Source organism: Culex quinquefasciatus, chromosome 2 (genome assembly GCF_015732765.1).
Source record: "Culex quinquefasciatus strain JHB chromosome 2, VPISU_Cqui_1.0_pri_paternal, whole genome shotgun sequence".
Lineage (NCBI taxonomy): Eukaryota > Metazoa > Arthropoda > Insecta > Diptera > Culicidae > Culex > Culex quinquefasciatus.
Window position 1 is genome coordinate 206,292,752 of NC_051862.1, and position 21,191 is coordinate 206,313,942.

General features: G+C 44.3%; 1 protein-coding gene across 4 annotated transcripts in view; it reads left to right on the plus strand.

Moving 5' to 3' along the window:
* Nucleotides 1–21,191, plus strand: part of LOC6045776 (nipped-B protein) — a 41,300-nt gene that overhangs the window by 16,622 nt on the left and 3,487 nt on the right. For 3 of the 4 annotated variants that reach the window (XM_038256824.1, XM_038256823.1, XM_038256822.1), the window contains exons 4-16: nt 365–1,023; nt 1,083–4,295; nt 4,366–4,560; nt 4,617–4,709; nt 4,779–5,072; nt 5,131–5,306; nt 15,975–16,147; nt 16,216–16,491; nt 16,563–16,798; nt 16,863–17,014; nt 17,082–17,392; nt 17,452–17,617; nt 21,008–21,185. In XM_038256824.1, the coding sequence (XP_038112752.1) occupies nt 365–1,023; nt 1,083–4,295; nt 4,366–4,560; nt 4,617–4,709; nt 4,779–5,072; nt 5,131–5,306; nt 15,975–16,147; nt 16,216–16,491; nt 16,563–16,798; nt 16,863–17,014; nt 17,082–17,392; nt 17,452–17,617; nt 21,008–21,185 (6,122 nt within the window). The remainder of the gene's footprint in view (nt 1–364; nt 1,024–1,082; nt 4,296–4,365; nt 4,561–4,616; nt 4,710–4,778; nt 5,073–5,130; nt 5,307–15,974; nt 16,148–16,215; nt 16,492–16,562; nt 16,799–16,862; nt 17,015–17,081; nt 17,393–17,451; nt 17,618–21,007; nt 21,186–21,191) is intronic. The other variant, XM_038256825.1, reaches the window with a different exon arrangement.

The window sequence follows — 21,191 nt, forward strand, 5'->3', positions numbered from 1 at the left end:
AGGCAATCATCACTCATACTAATTTGCTTCGATTGGCTAGTTTCGGTTGCTTAAAAATAAGACATTTTCAGGAAATCATTTGTCAACCTGCATTCTGTGTTATCCTAAGTATTAATACCACAAATTGACACTAATACTAACAAACTAGCACAGTTGTGCACCTCATCGTCATCGCCATCACCTCAACATCATCGCTTGTAACGCACAACCCTGCTGGTAACCAATAATTCGCTGAAATCCGCGCTTGCTTGCATCCTTGTCCTGTCCCTCAGTGTGTCCACTCCCTTCAGATCAATCTCTTATTAGGTTCTTCGTTTGTTTCTCTCCCTTCTTTTTTTTTGCTCTCTGTTTCTTTTATTTCTAGTATCTACATCACAAGCCCAAGTTTTTAATTTTCCAACCGACCACTACTCCTCCATCCAAACACACCACCTTCAGCAGCAGCAGCAGCAGCAGCCGGTGCAGCAGCAGATTTACGTGCCCCAGCAGCACCATCCGCAGACGCAATTCGTTTTCAGTCAGTCCCCAATTACCATCCACCACGCACCGGCCTCCGCCAGCCATCCGGCAACGGTCGTGGTCCATCAACAGCAACCAACAGCCGTCCAAATCGGTGCTGCTGCTGCAAATTCTTATCAGCCGCAATCGACGCCGCAAAAAGTCATCATCCGGCAGCAAGTTATTAACCTTCAAAATATCCCTTACTCCTCCCCATCCGCCCCCGCAGAGAACAACCAGCTTAAGCAACAGCAACAACAGCAACAAATCTTCCAGCAGCAGCAGCAACAACAACAACATAATCAAAATGTCATCGTTACACACCAAACGGTCATCCAGAATCAGCAGCAACAGCAGCCCCAGTTCCACAGTCAGCAACTTCCACCGCAGCAGCAGCAGCAACAGCAGTTGAGGCCTGCAACGCAGTCGGTTATTCAGCAGCCGCAGGTGCAAGTGACGGCCACTTCCTCGAATGTACTTCCGGTGCATCAGCAGAACCACGTTCCCCAGCAGCAGCAGCAACAGGTGAGTTGGTTTTACCACAAGAAGCTTGAGCTAGTATTGACGACTTGTTTCTCTTTTAGGCAATTTACCAACCGCACCAACAAAATGTGATAAACAAGAACAACCTACAACACAGTGCCTCAGCTGCTGCGCCACAGCAACAGCAGCAGCAGCAGCCACATCTCGTCAACAACGTCGTTCAACAGACGCCGCCGGGAGTGTTGAAGCAGCAGCAACAACACCCCGTCGCCGCGCCAGTCGGAATCGAGCAATCTCAGCAGCTGAAGAACGGAAGTACCACCAACAACCTGCACAACCACCAGTATCCAGCTGCGCAGCAGCAGCAACTCCCGAATCACGTCGCGAAAGCTCCCGAAGCCGCCCCTCGTAACAGTGAATATCTGCAGCAGCAGCAGAGCAAGAACTTGGGGGCCCCAGGTCGGCCATCGCCGGCCCAAGGTACGACCGCCCCGGAAACGGACCCCACCCAGACGGCCCTGCGAAAGCAGCAAGAACAGCAGCAAGCGGCGCAGGCCGCCGGAGCAAGCCCAGTTCAGCGGATATCGCAGCCAATGCCGGCGCCCGCGAATCAACCCAAAACCCAACCAGTAACGACGGCTGCGCCACCGCGGCCAATCTCCGTCGCGGGAGCGCTCCAGCGAGCCGGAATGAACGCCACGCAGAAAGCCGCGCCACAACCTGCCACAAGTCCCGTCGTGACGACGATCGGAGTTGCCGGAGCGTTGATGAAGGCGCCGACGGCGGCAACGACACCTCAGGCGCCTGCGACGCCGAAGCCAAAACCGTTGAAGAAGCCGGAGCGGGTTAATTTGAAGAAGCTCTGTCGGATGATGAACCTGTCGGATGTGGGCGGGGTTGCGCTGAAGAAGTGCTCCGTCCGGTTGGACAAGTTCTCCGAGGAGCACCTCAAGTTGATGCAGGAAGATCTGAAGAAGTTTACGCTGGCGGAACCGAAGCTGGCGATGAAGCTGGGTCTAACCAAGAAGAGCAACGAAATGATCTTTAGCAAGATGAAGGAGGACGAGAAGAGGTACGCGGGGCTGTTGGCGAAGCGAAAGGCCCAGGACGATGCCGTCAATCCGGAGGATCTGTTCAGCAAACCGAAGTTGAGGAAGGTCGAACGATTGGTGGCGCCGGTCGTGAAGAAGATGTCCAAGGAGGAGTTGATGAGCACGAGCATGTACCAGCGATTCATGTCGATCATGGACAAGATCTTCGATCAGCTGGACGAGACGGAGGCGCCGAATCTGGACGACGGTGACGAACAACTGGACTGCATTCCGACGAGCATGCTCACGAACATTGGCTCGGAAGCGGCCAAACTGAAGGCGCGCAACGCCATCGATGCCATCCCGGAGAACAAACTGACGATGCTCATTACGTACGCGATGCGGTCGATTCATTCGGCGAAGAACCTGAGCGGGACAGAGCTAGGGGACGACCTGGTGGGGGACGAGTGCATCGAAAAGATCCTCAACGCCATGGAAGCCTCGTTGCTCATCTGCTCGATCTACACCTGCAAAAGCACCAAATTCCTCCAGGAGGACAACATCGACTCGGTCATCAAGTTCGTTCAATTCCAGCTGCGCGAAACCGTCTTTCCCTCGTTCGACCCGGTCTACTCGGTCGAAACCAAGAAGAAAACCGACGGCAAAAAGTCCAAAAAGGCCCCAAGCTACCAGCAAAAGGGACTCACCGTCCTGTACACGAAAATCGTCGAACTCGGCAAACTGCTCGTCACCATGTTCGAAAAGTTCCACTTTGTGGACACGATCGTGATTCACGCGTCCGCCCTCGGCGTCGAGCCCTTCTTCGTGGACAACATCGAAACGCTCCAATTTGTCTGCCTCGACCTGGTGACGTCCATCTTCCAGAACGAAAAGTACCAACACCACCGGCGAAACATCGTGGCGGACATCCTCTCCTCGATCGATCGACTTCCGCACTCGAAGCGCAACCTGCGGCCGTACAAGCTGGTCAACAACGGGGGAAACATCCAGATGATGACGGCGCTGGTGCTGCAGCTGATTCAGTGCGCCGTCGTCCTGCCGGAATCGCTCGGCGAAAGCAACTCCAAGAAGGCGGCCAACAACGACGTGGCGAACAGCAACCCCAAGTCGGCGGACCTGTTCATCATCGGCAAGTACGACACGGCGCTCAGCATCGGCGGCAACTTTCTGGCCACCTTTCTGGACAAGTGCAAGAGCCGGTCGAGTGAAACCGACTTCCGTCCACTGTTTGAGAACTTTATCCACGACCTGCTGACGACGGTCAACAAGCCGGAGTGGCCCGCGTCCGAACTGCTGCTCAGCTTGCTCGGTACGATGCTGGTGAAGAAGATGAGCGACAAAGGAACGGAACAGTCGATACGGGTGGTTTCGCTCGAATATCTAGGCATCGTGGCCGCTCGGTTACGGAAAGACACGGTCGAGTCGCGCTGCAAGGTGCGAACGATGGACTCACTCATCAAGTACATCAAAATCGAGCAGGAGAAGGAGGGGGACGAGTACATGAACCGGTCCAAGTTCCAGCTGGACGAGGAAGAGGAACGGACGGAGTTTCTGCAGAAGATCCTGTTGGATTTTTTAGCCGCGAACGCCCAGGAAGGAAACATCGTGTGGAACCACGCGAGGCAGTTCTACATTACCCAGTGGTATCGGGACATTATCCAGCGGAAAAAGAGTATCGCCGAAGGCGAGAAAGGTTACGCGTCCCGCAAAAAGCAAGCGAAAAAGAGGAAAAAGTACCTCAGCGAGTCCGAGTCGGACGGTGGCGGTGCCGGCGGCGACTCGGACATCGAAGAAGTAAAAACCGGTGTCGATCAGGAGCTCAACAGTGAAATCTTCCGGCTGCTGGACAACCGGAAGACCACCTACCTGGCGCAAATCTGCCCGTTTGGCGGACGGAACGCGGCGACCGGCGGTGAAATCAAAACCTACATCGACTACAGCAACGCGAACCTGATTGCGCAGTACCTCGCCAGTAAGCGATCGTTCTCGCAGAGCTTCGACAAATACCTGCAGAAGATTATCCTGGTGGTGCGCGAACCGGTGGTGGCGATCCGGACGCGCGCCATGAAGTGTCTCGGCAACATTGTCGAGGTGGACCAGATGGTGCTGGCGCGGAAGGACATGCAGATGGGCGTGCACCAGAAGCTGCTCGATACGGCCATCTCGGTGCGGGAAGCGGCCGTGGACCTGGTGGGGAAGTACATCCTGTCCGATCCGGACCTGATCGATCAGTATTACGAGATGATTTCGCAGCGGATATTGGTGAGTTAGGATTGTGTTAGGATTAGGATGTCCTCAGAAAACCAATTTTTATTTTTTTTTCCATTCCAAGGACACGGGCGTTTCGGTGCGCAAGCGGGTCATCAAGATCCTGCGGGATATCTGCATCGAGTACCCCGAGCAGGAGAAAATCCCGGACATTTGCGTCAAGATGATCCGGCGCGTCAACGACGAGGAGGGCATCCAGAAGCTCGTGATGGACGTGTTCATGACGATGTGGTTCACGCCGAGCAATCCGAGCGATAAGGTGAGATCGTTGACGTAACTCTTGTTTTGCGGTATACTAAATTTGAGTCATTTCAGGGCGCCATGGACCGGAAAATCACTCAAATCATCGACGTCGTCTGCTCATCCCATGAGACTGGTACTCAAGGGTTTGACGCGCTGTTGAAGTCGGTAAGATATCCCTCCTCGTTGATTTTAGTTCAATCTGAGCACATTCTAACGCATCTTCCCCCCGCGTAGATATTCGAGCCCAAGGAGGTCAAGGCGGACTCGACGGCGAAGAAGGAGATCCCAAAAACGCTGATCAAAGCGTGCCAGCAGATCGTGGACGGCCTCGTGGACGCGACCATGAAGCTCGAGAGCTCGGAGAACAAAAAGCTGGTGGGGTGCATCACGGCGCTGCATCTCTTCTCGAAGATCCAGCCGCAGCTGCTGGTGAACCACGCGATGACGCTGGAGCCGTACCTGAACATCCGGTGCCAGAACGCCATCAACTACAAGTTCATTAGCAGCGTGGCGGAGATTCTAGAGCAGGTTGGTTCCACAGTTCTTGTTTTGATTTTGAGATATTAAACGTATTCTTCATCTGCAGGTCGTCCCGCTGATGGACCACCCGAGCGAGATCTTCCTGGCAGACCTGGAGTCGCACCTGATGATGTTGATCGTCACCCAGAGCCAGGCGGTGGTGCTGAGTTGTGTGTCGTGTCTGTCCGGCGTTGTAAATAGGATAACCAAGAACTACGCACTAATACGAGACTGTTTTTCAAAGTAAGTACCGCTTTTATTAGCTGTCCTGTAGGGGGTAGGGCCTTTCGGCAGAATATTGAACATAAATATTCTGTGGCGCACCGCCGCGCCTTTCTGGCATCACTGCCAACCACAGATGAACTGTCATTCTCAACCACGTTTTCTCTAGAAGTAATAAACATTAGCTGTTAGTTTTCCCTAAGCAAAACACGCGTTTATTCTCGCCTCCGGAACCGTCTTCGAACTCTGGGATCTCGACTCGTTCCCACATTGGTGACCGCCGACGAATTCACGTTACGCTAAAATGTCCACCGAAAACCTCACCGAGGCTCCCGCTGCTTCCGCCGCCGTCGCCGTAAAACTTCCGGACTTCTGGAAGTCAGATCCGGCGATGTGGTTTGCACAAGCTGAATCCCAGTTTGTGTTGGCCGGAGTCAACAAGGATGAGACGAAGTTTCACCACATCGTTGCAAAAATCGACCAGACAGTAATCTGCCACGTAGCTGACCTGGTCAGGAAGCCTCCTGCGACCGGAAAGTACAACGCCATCAAGGAACGTCTCATCGCCCGTTTCGAACTAACGGCACAGGAAAAAATGGAAAAGCTGCTCGGTTCTTGCGACTTGGGAGACCTCCGCCCCACGCACCTCTTGGCTAGGATGCAGGAGCTTGCTTCCGGACTCAAGGTCGACGACTCGCTGCTGAGAATGCTGTTTTTACAACGACTTCCGGCGAACATCCGTGGAGTTCTCAGCATCAACGATGGCAGTCTCTCGAAGCTGGCGGAAATGGGCGATAAAATGACGGAGTTGGTTCCACAAACTTCTGCTGTCAAAACCCTTGCCTTACCGGATTCGCAGGAAAGCCTGGCGGATCAAGTCGCTGCCTTGACAGCTGAGCTGCAGCGCATGAAGGCACAAGGACCTGATCGCAGAAGACCGCGTTCCGTTTCCCGCAAACGCGACGATGAAAGCACCATCTGCTGGTATCATCGCAAGTACGGCAGCCAAGCTGACCGTTGTCGAAGCCCGTGCAAGTTCCACCAGTCAAAAACTAACTTCCCGCCCATCCGCAATCGACGAGGTGGGCGGATCAGGAACCAGCCGCCGTCTACAGATCTTCGACAAAACTTCGGGCGTTCGGTTTCTCATCGACACAGGCTCGGATGTGTCGATAGTACCAGCATCCAGGACTGAAAAATCTCGAGGACCCTCGCCATTCGTACTCCACGCAGCAAACGGAACGAGAATACGGACGTACGGGAGCAAGTTTGTGGCCACGGACCTCGGGTTACGGCGAAAGTTCTCGTGGAATTTCTTGCAAGCGGAAGTTACCTCTGCAATTATTGGTGCCGATTTCCTCGCACATTTCGGCCTTCTCGTGGACCTCGGCAACAGACGCCTCATCGATGGAGGTACGAAACTGCACACCGTTTGTGGTTTGACGGAATCTGCAGTCTACGGCGTCACAACTATCGCACTTGATCACCCTTTCCGGGATCTCCTTGCAGAGTTCCGAGAAATCACCGCCCCATCCACGATGCGCACCGAGGTCCGGCACGATGTGACGCACCACATCCAAACCACCGGTCCGCCGGTCGCTTGCAAACCACGCAGAATGCCGCCAGACAAACTACAAGCCGCCAAGAAGGAGTTTGAGACCATGATGGAGCTTGGCATTTGTCGTCCGTCGAACAGCAGCTGGGCAAGCCCTCTCCACTGTGTGCCAAAGAAGAACGGTGACTGGCGGTTTGTCGGCGACTACAGGAGCTTGAACCGGATCACCGTGCCAGACCGATATCCCGTGCCACATATCCACGACTTACTCAACAACTTCTTGGGTAAACAAATCTTCACCACCTTGGACATGGTACGAGCGTACCACTACGTACCAGTTGAGGAAAGCGACGTACCCAAGACAGCAGTAATTACTCCGTTCGGGCTGTTCGAGTTCACGAAGATGCAATTTGGACTGTGCAACGCGAGCCAGACATTTCAACGCTTTATGCATCGTATCTTCGGCGATCTTGATTTCGTGGTGGTCTTCGTCGACGACATCTGTATCGCCTCGTCCACCGAAGAAGAACACCGCCAGCACGTGAGGATTGTCTTCGAACGGCTCAAGCTGAACGGCCTGGTGTTGAATCTGGATAAGTGCAACTTCGCTCAAAACGACGTCGACTTTCTGGGGTATCACATAAGTGGATCTGGCATCACGCCCCAAGCAGGTAGAGTCCAAGCCGTCGTCGATTACTGCCGTCCCGCTACTGTGAAGGAATTGCGACGATTTTGGCGCTACTGAACGGATACAAACGTTTTATTCGACACGCCGTCTCGCTGCAACGGCCGCTGCAAGAGCTGATACCTGGAAATAGAAAACGACACGCGAAAACTTCAGTGGACAACCGAAGCTGAAACAGCATTCACGAAGTGCAAAGAGAGTTTGGCAACGGCAGCCCTACTGTGCTACCCGGACTCTTCCAAGCGGATGGGTCTTATGATCGACGCGTCGGATACCGCGGCGGGGGCGGTGCTGCAACAGTATGTCGACGAAGCCTGGCAGCCGTTGGGATTCTTCTCGCAGAAGTTTTCGCCCTCCCAGAAGAAGTATTCTGTCTTCGGCCGCGAGCTGACGGCGATGCAGCTGGCCGTGAAGTACTTCCGGCACCTCCTCGAAGGCAGAGATTTCACCATCTACACTGATCACCGTCCGCTCACGTACGCGCTCAACTCGAACTCTAACCATCTTCCACACGAGGAACGGTATCTGCAGTATATCTCGAGCTTTACCAAAGATATTCGGCACATCAGTGGCAAGGACAACTCTGCTGCTGATGCCTTATCCAGAGTCGACGCGATTGTAGCTCCTTCAACAGTGGACTTTGAGCTGCTATCACAAGCCCAGCAGGATGACCCGGAACTGCAGAAGCTGTTGGCCGATCGAACTTCGTCGATGAATCTACAGCAGAGGGCGTCTTCACATACAGACAAGTCTTTGTATTGTGACGTCTCCGAAGCCGGACACGCTAGGCCGTATGTTCCAGAGAAGCTGAGACTACAAGTTCTTCGCAGCATTCATGGCCTTTCTCACCCGGGCGTTCGAACGACGAGAAAGATGGTCGCTGAAAGGTACGTGTGGCCATCAATGAACCGGGACGTCGCCCGATTCGTCAAGTCCTGTAACGATTGTCAGCGATCCAAGATTCATCGCCACACATCTGCTGCCCTCAACGAGTTCGATCTCCCCAAGAGCCGCTTTCGCCACGTACACATCGACCTGGTGGGACCACTGCCGATCTCAAATGGAAACCGGTATCTGCTAACCATGATAGACCGGTACAGCCGGTGGCCTGAGGCAGTACCGTTGCCGGACATGCAAGCGGAAACAGTGGCCAAAGCGTTTTGTGGAGGGTGGATTTCTCGTTTTGGCGTTCCGGAAACAATCACGACGGATCAGGGTCGCCAATTCGAATCCGAGTTGTTTCTGGAATTGACGAGACTTCTTGGTGCTCTTCGGATCCGCACTACGGCATACCATCCCGAAGCTAACGGTCTTATCGAACGCTTCCACCGCACGCTGAAGACATCGCTCACCTGCGTCGACCCGAAACATTGGTGCGAGAAGCTTCCGTTGGTCTTACTCGGTTTACGTACCGCGATCAGGGAAGATATCGATTGCTCTGTCGCCGAGATGACTTACGGACAGCCGCTACGGATTCCCGGTGAGTTCTTGGAGCCATCAACGAAGGAGATGTGCCGCTCAGAGTTTGCGAAGCAACTGTGTCGTACCATGCAGCAAGTCAGCCCGATCCAAAACTCGCATCACGCTAAACGATCCGTTTTCGTCCCGAAAGACCTGCGAAGCTGCAAAAGTGTGTTTGTAAGGATCGACGCAGTGAAACGACCTCTCCAGCACCCGTACGAAGGACCCTTCCAGGTTATCGAACGACACGAGAAGTTCATGGATGTCCTGATAAATGGCCAAAAACGAAGGATTACCATCGACCGCATCAAGCCCGCCTACGTCTGCAACCAGGAGTCGGACGAAGATGATGGAAGGACGAAAGTTACGCCATCCGGACACCGCGTTCGGTTCCTGGCGTAACTGGAGGGGACTATGTGGCGCACCGCCGCGCCTTTCTGGCATCACTGCCAACCACAGATGAACTGTCATTCTCAACCACGTTTTCTCTAGAAGTAATAAACATTAGCTGTTAGTTTTCCCTAAGCAAAACACGCGTTTATTCTCGCCTCCGGAACCGTCTTCGAACTCTGGGATCTCGACTCGTTCCCACAATTCAATGCAAAAGCCAGAACTAAAAGTGGCAGAAAATAAAAATCGGCAGAATCCCAGATGTAAAAAAAAGTTGTTCGGAAGCATTCAATAGGAACACGAAAATCAGTCGGCAGATAGAACCAAAAGGCAGGATGATAAAAAAAGGCAGAACTTTAATATGGCAGAAAAGCTATATGGAAGAAAATGTCAAGTGGCAGAAAAAAAATCGGTGAAAATGGCAACAAAAGTTATTCGGTAAAATTCAAAAGGCAGAAAAATCAATCGGCACAATAATTGAACCGGCAGAAGAAGTCTAAGGTAGACAGCTAGTACGGCAAAAAATTGATATGGAGGCAAATTTCAAGTAACAGAAAACAAAAATCGGCAATAAACCAAATGGCAAAAAAAGTTGTTTGGTAGCATTCAAAAGGCAGAAAAAAATTAACCGGCAGAAATAATCAAAAGGCAGAATAATTAAAACGGCGGAAAATCTAAAGGTAAAAATTTAATAGCAGAAATTTTCAGTAATTTTAAAATTGTAATGGCAGAAAAGTTAAACGGCAGATAAATTTAATGGCTGAGAAAATAATTGGAAAAGCTGAAATAATATTTAAAATATATTCAGCATTATTATTTTTTTTCTGCCATTTTTTTTGAGCCACTAAACAATTCGTAAAATTTAATGTGCATGCATGTTCCATCTATAAAACAAATATTTTAAAATGAAAAATGCGACCTGTTCTGCCTTTTTGACTTATTCTGCCGTTAAAAGTTTCTTTCAAGTTTCTTCCATTGATTTTTTGGCAGGATTAATTTACTGCCAATTTAATTTCTATCGTATAATTTTTTGCCTTAAAATTAATTATAATTGTTCTGCCTAATACTTTTAGTCATTATGTTATTCTGTTGGTATTTTAAGTTTTCGCTTGTTAAAAAATTCTGCCTTTTAATTGTCTGCCGATTGACCTTTTCTACTGATTAACCTTTCCTTTTGTGTGATTTTCTGCCTTTTGGCATTCAGGCTGACTGACCCACCCAGTATGCCAAAACCTTTTTAAAACTTAAAGAATAACAAATATTGTTATTGAAGATCTGCGGTGTGAATTTTCTGCCTTTTTTCATTTCTGCCGTATGAGTTTTCTTCTTTTTGTTTTTATTTTGCATTTTTAAATATTCTGCCGTTTATTTTATGCCGATTGATAATTTCTGCCAATCAATCAGTTATGCTTATAAACCTTTCCTTTTGTGTGATTTTCTGCCTTTTGGCATTCTGCCGACTGTCCCACCCAGTTTACCACCACCGTTTTAAAACTTTAAGAATAACAATTGTTGTTATTAAATACATTTTTTTCGAAAATGCGAGAATAAATAACCTTTCTTAACTTTATTGTACTGCCGAATACTTTCGGCAGAATAAATGTACTGCTGATTTGATTTCTGCGGTATTAATTTTCTGCCATTTTTCATTACTGCCGCATTAATTTTCTACACTTTGTTTTTTTTTGCCTTTTAACCAGGGCTGCGGAGTCGGGTCATATTTCAAACGACTCCGACTCCAACTCCGACTCCGGCTTTCTCAGATTAGCTGACTCCGACTCCGACTCCGGCTCCGGCTATGAACAAATGGTTGGCTCCGACTCCGACTCCGGCCTACCAACTCTAGCCGACTCCGACTCCGACTCTGACTCCAGCTTTCAACAAATAGTTGGCTCCGACTCCAACTCCGACTCCACATGTTTTTAAATGTTTCAAAAGTTAGTTAACTATTATTAGTTAATTATTTTTAAAACATTAATAAATTGGATTATTTAAATACTCTCTAAGCGTTATGTTTTTCTCAAGAAAATAAGTTAAGTAAAAGTAAAATAAAGTAAATAAACGGAAAAAAGTTTCTAGGTTACAAGTTTTATACGTTATGGAAACAGAAATCAAAAAATATCTTCAGTTTTAGAGGCATTTTGAGAAGAACAGTTTTGTAAGTAAATTTGGATTTACTTGATTAACCTCAAATTTGAAAATATTTTTTCAAAGCTAATAAATTTTAATATTAAATTGTTATTTTTGAATGAATAGTCGGCCAAGGGCTGCAAGATTCCAAGTATCCACAGTGCAATAAATAAAGTTCCCAGTCCTGCTAGTTTGAACTATGTTTTAATGCCTTTGGATACTAGGGATGCCCAGGTGCAGGACATCCTGGAAGGAGCGGAACTGACTGTATCGGCAGTCCTGTTTGCGACTGTCGTAATCAGGGAAGCGATCCGCCAAATATTGGTTGTTAGTATTCCTGGTTATGAGAGTCTGAACAGTATAGCTCTGGTCCTGCATCAGTTCCCTATCCTCATGCCTCCCCGTATGCTAGATGATGACTTGAACATCTGTCTAGCTGGCGGTCGATGATGTCCATGTTTCGAATCGTGGTGATTGCCCTGTCTTGTCACATGTATTTACGTAACCGACGTATAGGCGAGTGACAAGGTAGCACTATCATGACGAAGTATGATTGCGTGGACGGCCATCACTAGGGAGTTCCGTAGTGATTTTTCAATGGAGCGTAGCCTTGGGTGTGAGCAGGCAGCCTATTCCTGTCACATTCAAAGTGAACTGTTTATTTGCAACAGGGGTTGCGCCCTTTTGGGAAGTTACTTCGGAATTTAACGATCCTTAGGGAGGATTCTCCAGGACAATTATATTGAAATAGCCGAATGAGGAGGGCACGGAACAACGCAGTTGGTTTGGGTGCATACCTAGATTAGCTGTGTTGTTTTGGGTGGTATTGGGTTATTCGTGAGCAAGAAGTTCATGTATTAATGCATCTTTTTGTCTTTTTTGTCTTCATTTTCATGTCATGCCTGGGCCTACGACTGGAGGACGGTCGCACCAGGACAACCGAATCAAGAAGTCTCCGGTGTGATATCTATCACATTGGAAATATCAGCAACAACAACAACCTGATGGCACTCAGGTTCCGGAAAGTATTAGTATCGTTATTTTATAGTTTTTATATTTTATTAACATCCCTTTCTTTGCAGAGCATGGACAACAATAACAAAGTAACAATGTGGGAAAGGGAAGTCATTTGTGATTGTAGAAGGTATTGTTTTGATTCACAGCATGTTGAACGAACTGTTGTGGATGTACCTAGAACATCGCAGCACGGGGTATTTCTTCTGCACATTTCCAACAACAGTACTTGTTCGGTAACTTGGCTGAGAATGTAGCACAGTCACCGAATGCTGCTCGCAAACTGGGCTGAACGAGAAATGACGAGGGGACCGATGCATAACATTTTCTCTGCAAATGTAAAATGATGGTTGCTTAAATTTCTTTCAGAGCTTACCTTTAATTTTTCCTTTTCCTTAAATTTTGATGTTTGATGTTCATTAAAACTTAAATATGATTTCTAATTTGCTGAACTTGCTTTTGCATCCACTGGCCCCTCATCATTACGGGTTGTTTGGTTATTTTATGTTTGTCTGCTTTTTAAGTGGGCTACAGCCCAAGTAGTTCAGTCAAACAAGCTCAGTTACCGAACAAGTGCTGTATTTTAATTTTGCTTCACTCATCTTTCTACTCTTCTGCTCTCATGTCCCAATAAATACTGAAACGTGTTTTCCCTAACAAGAACAGTTTACCTTAATATGCAAACGAAACGATGTTAACTTCTGTTTATCATTGATCTTTCCTTTACCCATTCACTTATTTATCTATTAAAATGTAATTTTCATGGGCTCCTACTCTTCTTTCTTTCAAACTTCAATTATTCTTTCAGTATCGAACTTTATGTAGTTTGCTTTCCTTTATTGTCTATTGTTTAAATTTACGCTCTTTTTTCAAACAGTATGGTTTGAGTCCTTACTATTGAATGATCACACACATAAAATTATTGTATTTTTGGTAAACTTTTGAATAACATGCTTAGGTCCAAAACATTGTAACAAAACACCGCGACAGAAGAAATATCAACAGATTAACACGATTCAACATTAGGGAAGATTTCAGGAGAAAACAGTACATAGTAGAATAACAACTAGTTTTTGAATTCAAACTAAAAATAAAACAGTACTTGCTTTAATGAAAATTGATAGGCACACTATAAATGGTTAGGCGCTTATACTTACATCAAACCCTACTTAATGTACCACCCCCGGCCGAGTTAAAATGCGTAACCGGAAAGAAGGTGTGCATGCCTGGCACGAACACTCAAAGCGTGTTCTAGCGTGCTGCTCGTACTGACTCAGAGCAAGGGTGAGATGTAGGTGTAAGGGCAGTGCGTGTTCGTCGGGAACCTAGTGCATAAGATCGGTCAAGGCCCGTTCTTACACTGAAAATTGCGAATTGCGAATTGCGAAATTGTTATTTTTGAATGAATAACTAAAAGAAATCTGGCTTTAATGATCTATTGAACATTAAAATTCAATTTGCTCATTTTCAGGCTGACATTTGTAAGAAGCACAGTGACAGGCACCTTGTTTTTTAAATGACAATTTTAAACGATTTTTTTTTTGTTAAGACGTACATGGACATCATGCCATGGCTGAAGGAGATTATAATTTCAAATCAATGTATCTAAACAAATTCTTCGTGGAAAGGACGCTTAAGATGTCCTTTTCAAATATCTGTGACATGGAAAATATTTTAACCTGGAAATTTTTAATTTATTTTAAAGGTGCACGATACTTTGTGAATCTTCACCTAAAACGAAGCTTTATGGATGATCTTGCGCCTCCATCAAAATATATGAAAAAACTTGAAATATAATAAAAAACAAATATCCACAAGTAAAATATTTTCTAGGTCACAAATATTTATTTTTATTAAGGTAAATTGATTTGCAATGATTATCACCTTCCGTCATATTGGCGTAAGACATACAGTATGAGAAAATTCGTACCAGTTGATAATATTTTGATTATGTGTTTTTTTATTTATAATATTTGAAAAATAAATTTAAATCCTATATTTTGTTCTATACATTTTTTTATTAGTTCATTTCTGTACTGAATTCTTGAGATTTGTTCAACGAAAATTTGCAACGATATCAAAATAGTTTACCTTAAATCAATATCAACATCAACATTCAACATTATTTTAAATGCAACACTTTGATTTCTTGTACTCAGTTATAAACAAAATGCGCATGTTTAGTTTCAAGTAAGAGATTGTTATTATCGTTGATTATTTGTTACAAAAATTAAACTGTCAGTGACACTTTTTCGATCTGCAAAAACAGTGATTACTATTTATAATCTTTTTATGTACCTCGTAATTTTTTCCTAAAAAATGATTTAACTTAAAACCTCTAAGACATTCGCTATCGGGGTAAAAGATGACTTTGTGTGTACTTTTTTCAGAAATAACTGGATGAAATCTGGTCAAATTTGAATTGAAAGCGTCTGACTACATAAGCTATTTTTTTTTAATTATGATACTACATACTTGGGTAAGAGGTTATCATTTAGTGATTATAGTGTAATAACATAATTAGAGCTTTTCAATCACAATAAAAAGCTTCAAATACATAATGGCATCTGATTGTTAAAAATTTAAGTTGTATTGTAAATTAAGCTGTTATATAGGAAATACTGAACAAAAAAAAAAAACATATTTTTTGTTGAATTTAAGTTAACTCCGGCTCCGACTCCGACTCCGGTTCATCAGAAATCTTCGGCTCCGACTCCGACTCCGACTCCAGCTCATAAAATTTAGCCGACTCCGGCTCCGACTCCGACTCCAGCTGTTCGAGTTTTGACGACTCCGACTCCGACTCCAGGTCCCCAAAAAGACCCGACTCCACCGACTCCGGCTCCGACTCCGACTCCGACTCCACAGCCCTGCTTTTAACATTTTTCTGCCAGCAATTAAATGTCGATTGATAATTTCTGCCTTTTGGCATTCTGCAGACTGATCCATCAATTTATCATCACCTTTTATTTTAAACTTTAAGATTCAAGAGAATTTATGCAAAAATGCGAGAATAAATATCCTCTTTAATTCTGTGTGCTGCCGATTTTTTTTTCTGCCTGTAATTTCTGCCAACTTTACCTATTCTAATCTATTCTAATCAGACCCCTGCCAATCAACCTATTCTGCTGAAAAACTTTTTTCTGCTGTGATTTTCTGTCTTTTTTGCATTCTGCTGACTGACTCTTCCGGTTTATCCCGTTTAAAAAGAATTAATTTGAAATTGCGGGAATAAAACCATTTTTGAGCTGCCGAATATTTTTGTGCCAGTTGTTTTTTGTCAATAGGTTATTCAGTAATTTGAAATTACAGCCAAGGTTTCTGCTGTTTTATTTTCGGCAGAACATATGTACTGTCGATTTTATTTCTGCCATATGAATTTTCTGCCCTATGATTTTCTTTTTTCGATTGATTCTGCCGATCTTAATTTCACGATTTTTTTTACGCGTTACAGATTTTACTATAAGGGATTAGTATCGAGCAAGAAGCTTCTATCCGAGTCGGCGATACCAATCGAGCAGCTGTACAGGCCCCAGTTCCGGCGGAGCATCTACACCGTCGGATTGATCATGCGGTACTTTGACTTTAAGCAGCCAGACGTGTACGGCGGAGCGGAGGATGCGCAAGGTACGCGATCAACTAGCAATCTTCACCGACAACTTGTACTGAGCAAGTATTCTTCTTTCTTTCTGTAGGTGCCCTGCCGGCCAACATCTGCGACGACGTGTACAACACGCTGGCGTTCTTCCTGTCCTGCAGCCACAGCGAGATCTGCAAGGAGACGCTGCTGTCGATGGGCAACTTTTGCGTCAAGAACTACGAGTATCTGACCAAGACGGAGCTGCGCGAGTACTACAACTACCTGCTGACGCAGGACACCGTCCTCACCGAGATGAAGATCAACGTGCTCAAGAACATTCTGATGTATCTGACCGAGGAGGAGAACAAGATGGTGCGGAACGACAAAGAATGTGAGTTGTTTTGGGCGGCGAAGATCCTTGGGTGGAACGTCAGGGTTAACATTGTTGTGTCAATTCCACAGGGGAGAAGCAGTCCAAGACGGAGGACCTGAAGGAGATGGGCGACGTGTCGTCCGGCATGGCCAGCAGGGTGATCCAGATCTACCTGAAGGAGATACTGCGGAGTTTTCTGCACCGGGACACGGGCGTGCGGATGTGGGCGATGCGCGTGGTGGAGATTGTGCTGCGACAGGGTCTGGTGCATCCAGTACAAATAGTTCCTTATCTAATATGTTTAAGTACGGACCCGGAAAAGGAGGTACGTTGACTTCACTCTGAGCCTGCTAGAACTCTCATGATTAAATTTTCTCTCTTCTTTGCAGGTCGCACATAGTGCGGATCGTCATCTCCAGGAGATCGACAAGCATTATCCCGGTTTTGTAAATATGAAATCTCACGCCGGCATGCAGTACTCGTTTGAGCTGCAAGTCTTGCTACAGAAGCGAGACGCCAGCAGTATAGTTAGAGGTTACAGGTAAGACCACTTCTTCAACCCCATCTGCAAGAAGAACCCCCTGTCTCAAACCAATTCTCATGTTCAGGATTCGCGACCCCGCCGAGCCACCCACCGCGCTCAACGGCTTCCTGTACACGCTGCTGCGCAACACCAAGCCCCAGCGGCGCGCCCTCGTCCAGTCCATCACGAAGCAGTTCGACGACGGCAAGATCGCGCTCCAGCAGATGCTATACTTGGCGGACAACCTGGCCTACTTCCCGTACGCCGTGCAGGACGAACCGCTCTACATTATCCATCATATTGATGTGCTGATTTCGGTGGCCGGTACCAACCTGCTGGCCACGTTCCGGGAAGGACTGAAGCCTCCGCCTGGCGCGGAGAACAATCCCGAGCAGGGTAGGAAATTTACAACCGTCTGCAAAGCACAGATAATTCTTCAATTGTGTTAATTTTAGCCCCCAACCCGCTGGAGGACGACGACGATGACGACCAGGATGCGATACTGAACCGGTTGCCGGAGGACACGACCGAGCTGCAGACCTGCATCACGTCGGCGCAGGGTTGCATGCTCCTGTTAATACTCAAGCAGCACCTGAAAGAGACGTACGGTATCACGGACTGGTGAGTTTGAAAATTTCCATTTCTAATTATTTACGTAACTGTCAAATAATATGGACATGGAGTTTTCCGTATAAATTTATTTAAAATTTCGTGCAATTGTGTCCTTAAATTATGCTTAAATTTGTGATATTATTGTTCACAACAATAAAGCTTATTTTTTATCGATTAACGATTGAAATTTCTCGATAGTTAAATTACGTCCAGAAATTACGATCGAAATTTTACTATCCAGAAAATGACGATCAAAATCTGTAACAGCCATTCTAAATTGAAAAAAAAAAACAAATTTCAAAAATTTCATACATTTCAAATAAATTTAAACATTAAAAAAAAAGTCTTTAAAAATATCAAAAGATTCAAACAAATAATAAAACACAGAATTTCTTATAACAAAATCAAAATCTGTTATATTTTTAACTATATTTTGTTATATTTCAAAAATCCCAAAAATTTAAATTTGTTTATAAATTTCTTAATTTTTATTAATTTAAAAAAAATCTAAAAATTCAAACAAGGAAATTTAAATTTATAAAGATAGCTCGAAAAAATTCATGCATTGTCAAAAATAAACAATTCTGGAGCAGGGATGGAATAATCGCAAAAAAATCATTTTCGCTTGCGAAATTTCTTCACCCGCGAAAGAGAGAGGAGGCAAATCACGCAAAAGAAAATCGCTCCCGAACTTCTCCAAAAAATCACTCTGTGGATGATTTTTTTGTGATTCTCCTTGTTAGGGACCATCCATAAACCACGTGGACACTTTGGGGGTATGTGGATTGTCCACGCTCCTTACAAAAAGTTGGAGGTTGAGATTTCCAAAAAAGTGTCCACGTAGTTTGTGGATGGTCCCTTAGCATCCCTTCAAATTATTTATTTCGCTTTGTTTACACTCATTTCCCAACTACAAAATGTGACAGTTCATTTTTCGACCTGTGACGTTACACATGGAAGTGTAGTAGTGAAAAAGATGTTCCGCCGAATAATCAAGATGATGATTTTTTTTCAGATTCCTTTTACAAATTTTTCGTGCGCGAGAGAGGAGAGCCATGCTCCTTTTGGATTTTTTTCTCTTGATGAACGTCCAAAGATTTTCTTTTCATGATGATTATTCCATCGCTGGTCAGGGGTATTAAAAAACACCCAAAAAGCAAAAACTGAAAATTTGGTTTATTGGTCCTTTTCAAAAAAAAAAAAAACCTCAGAATTATTAAAACTTAAAAGATCATAAAAAATTAAAAGAATGTTTTAACAATAAAAGTATAAAAACTTCCAAAATTTAAAACCTAAGTTAAAAGAAAAATAAGTTCAATGTCTAAATTAGAAAAAAAAATTATAAAGTTTGAAATTAAAAAAAATTTAAATTAAATAAATAATGCTTAAACTGAGTATTTTGGTAATCAAAACAGAACAAATTTCTGAAACTAAAAGTTTAAAATTTAAAATAAAATTTTGTTCCAAAATTGTGAAATTTTAAAATTTTCAATTCTAAAATGGAAGTCTTGATCTAAAATTCTGAGGATTGAGAATTTTAGAATTTTTTATGCTTGGACTGTAAAATAACAAAAAATAAATTATGAAATTCTGATATTTTATAATTAGGCCGATGTAAATATTTAAAAAAGTTTTTGTCCCTCGGCCCTGGCCCCTGGGGGCAAAAAAATATAAAAATATAAAAATTTAAATAACAAGCCATAGTCTTCACATTTAAATGAAAAAAGTGTTTTAAAATGCATTTTACACTAGTTCAGTTGTTTTGCAATCATTAGTTTTCAAAAAATTTAAGATCTAACAAAAACAAAAATTGTATCGAAAAAAAAAAGATTTTGCATCGAAAATTTTCAAAAAAATCTTAAGATTTTTTAATAAACCCAAACATGCTAAAAATGATTTGAAACGCAGGAGAATGTATTTTAATTTGATTTCAGCTGGTTGCACTTGAATTTTCATTGAAATTTAGAAGTTTATTGTAAAAATATTTTTTTGCCCCCTGATTTTTCGGGCCAATTTTGAAGGGGGTGACAAAAACTTTTAAAAATATTTGTAGCAGCTTTATATAAAATTTAAAAGTTATCAAAAACAAATCCAATCATTCGCTCTACAGCATTGCCTCTGCGTCCTCAATTGCGATATTCCGTCTCGAAACTAGGTGTCCTAGGGCTTGTGATTGGTGAGGCAATTGCAAACCTCTTTTTACACCTTAGCTTCCATCCACCCCGGGATTCGAACTGCCGACCTTTGGATTGTGAGTCCAACTGCCTACCAGCGACTCCAACAAGACAGGACCAAGGGAGACACCACCGGTCTCAGTTATAAAATTTTGAAATTGATTTATTTTTTAAATATTTTAATATTATATTTTCGAATTCTGGATTCTGGAAATTTTTGAGTTTTTAATTTAAATTTTTTTGAATTTTTTTTTATTTTATAATTTTTGAATTTTTGAATTTGAAAAAATGGATCTTGAAATTGAAAAAAAAAGCTTTAAAAACTCTTTTTGTTTTTTAAGTGTAAAAATTAACATCTTTGTGTGAGTTTCCTTTTGTAAATATTTTCCCAGTCCACCCCCTCAAAATTGAGCCGGCATTTAATAACATTTTTTTTTAATCTTTAACAATAGAAATAACAAATAAACTCAAAACACTAATTTGTGTTATTTCGTTGTGAATAAAATTTAATAATAATACTAATTTTAATGCTGAAAAGTATAATCAACTTTTAAATAATCACCTGTCTTTTTATGCGACATATTGTATTGTTTCGATTCGAATTAAAAAAATAGAAGGTGTCCAAGTCCATAGACAACGTTATCGGCGAAGTCAATGGGAACTGTCCTAAATTAAAGTCCTGGTGGAAGAAACGTAATTGACTACTTGCCTTGTTCGTGATCGTGGGAGACGTAATTTAGTATTATGCGACATAGATGGTATTGTTTCGATTCGCAATTTTGATTCAACAAATGGCCACGCAATTTAAGAGGGAGCGGAGCGTACAACCTGTCTATGTGTGAACAATTTTTAACCTCAGTATTGCTAGCTAACTGGACAAATCATTCTTTTTGTTTTTAGTTGTCTGCAGAGTAATTGCGAAAATAAGCCGTATGGTTCTCCTGGTAATTGGCGCACTTCACGCTCGACTTATACTGTTGGGTGTTGCCATATTGAAAAACCTTTCTGGGGTAGAATCAGCCTCAAGTTATACAGAATGCTCCCTAGACTCAGCTCGGTTGCAAGTTCTAGTTTCCCCACATAATGTGTTAGTATTTTTGGAGATTTTGAAAACATTCCTAAATGTTTTAACAAAATTCAAATCTAAATGGAAATGATATACCTATTGTTTGCTGCAAACTGTAATTACATAAGACTATATATTAATAATATGGTAAAATTTCAGCAAAATATCCCGATACTCACCGTCGGAAGCGGGCAAGATCTACGACAAGGCGATGCAGCGGCGGTCGAACTCGCTGTTCGATCCGAAGGCAACGATCACGCTGCTTCGCGAGAACCGAACATCGGAGGGCGTCCAGACGCAGGAGGAACGGGTCGAGCTGGTGCAGCGATACTTGGATGTGAGT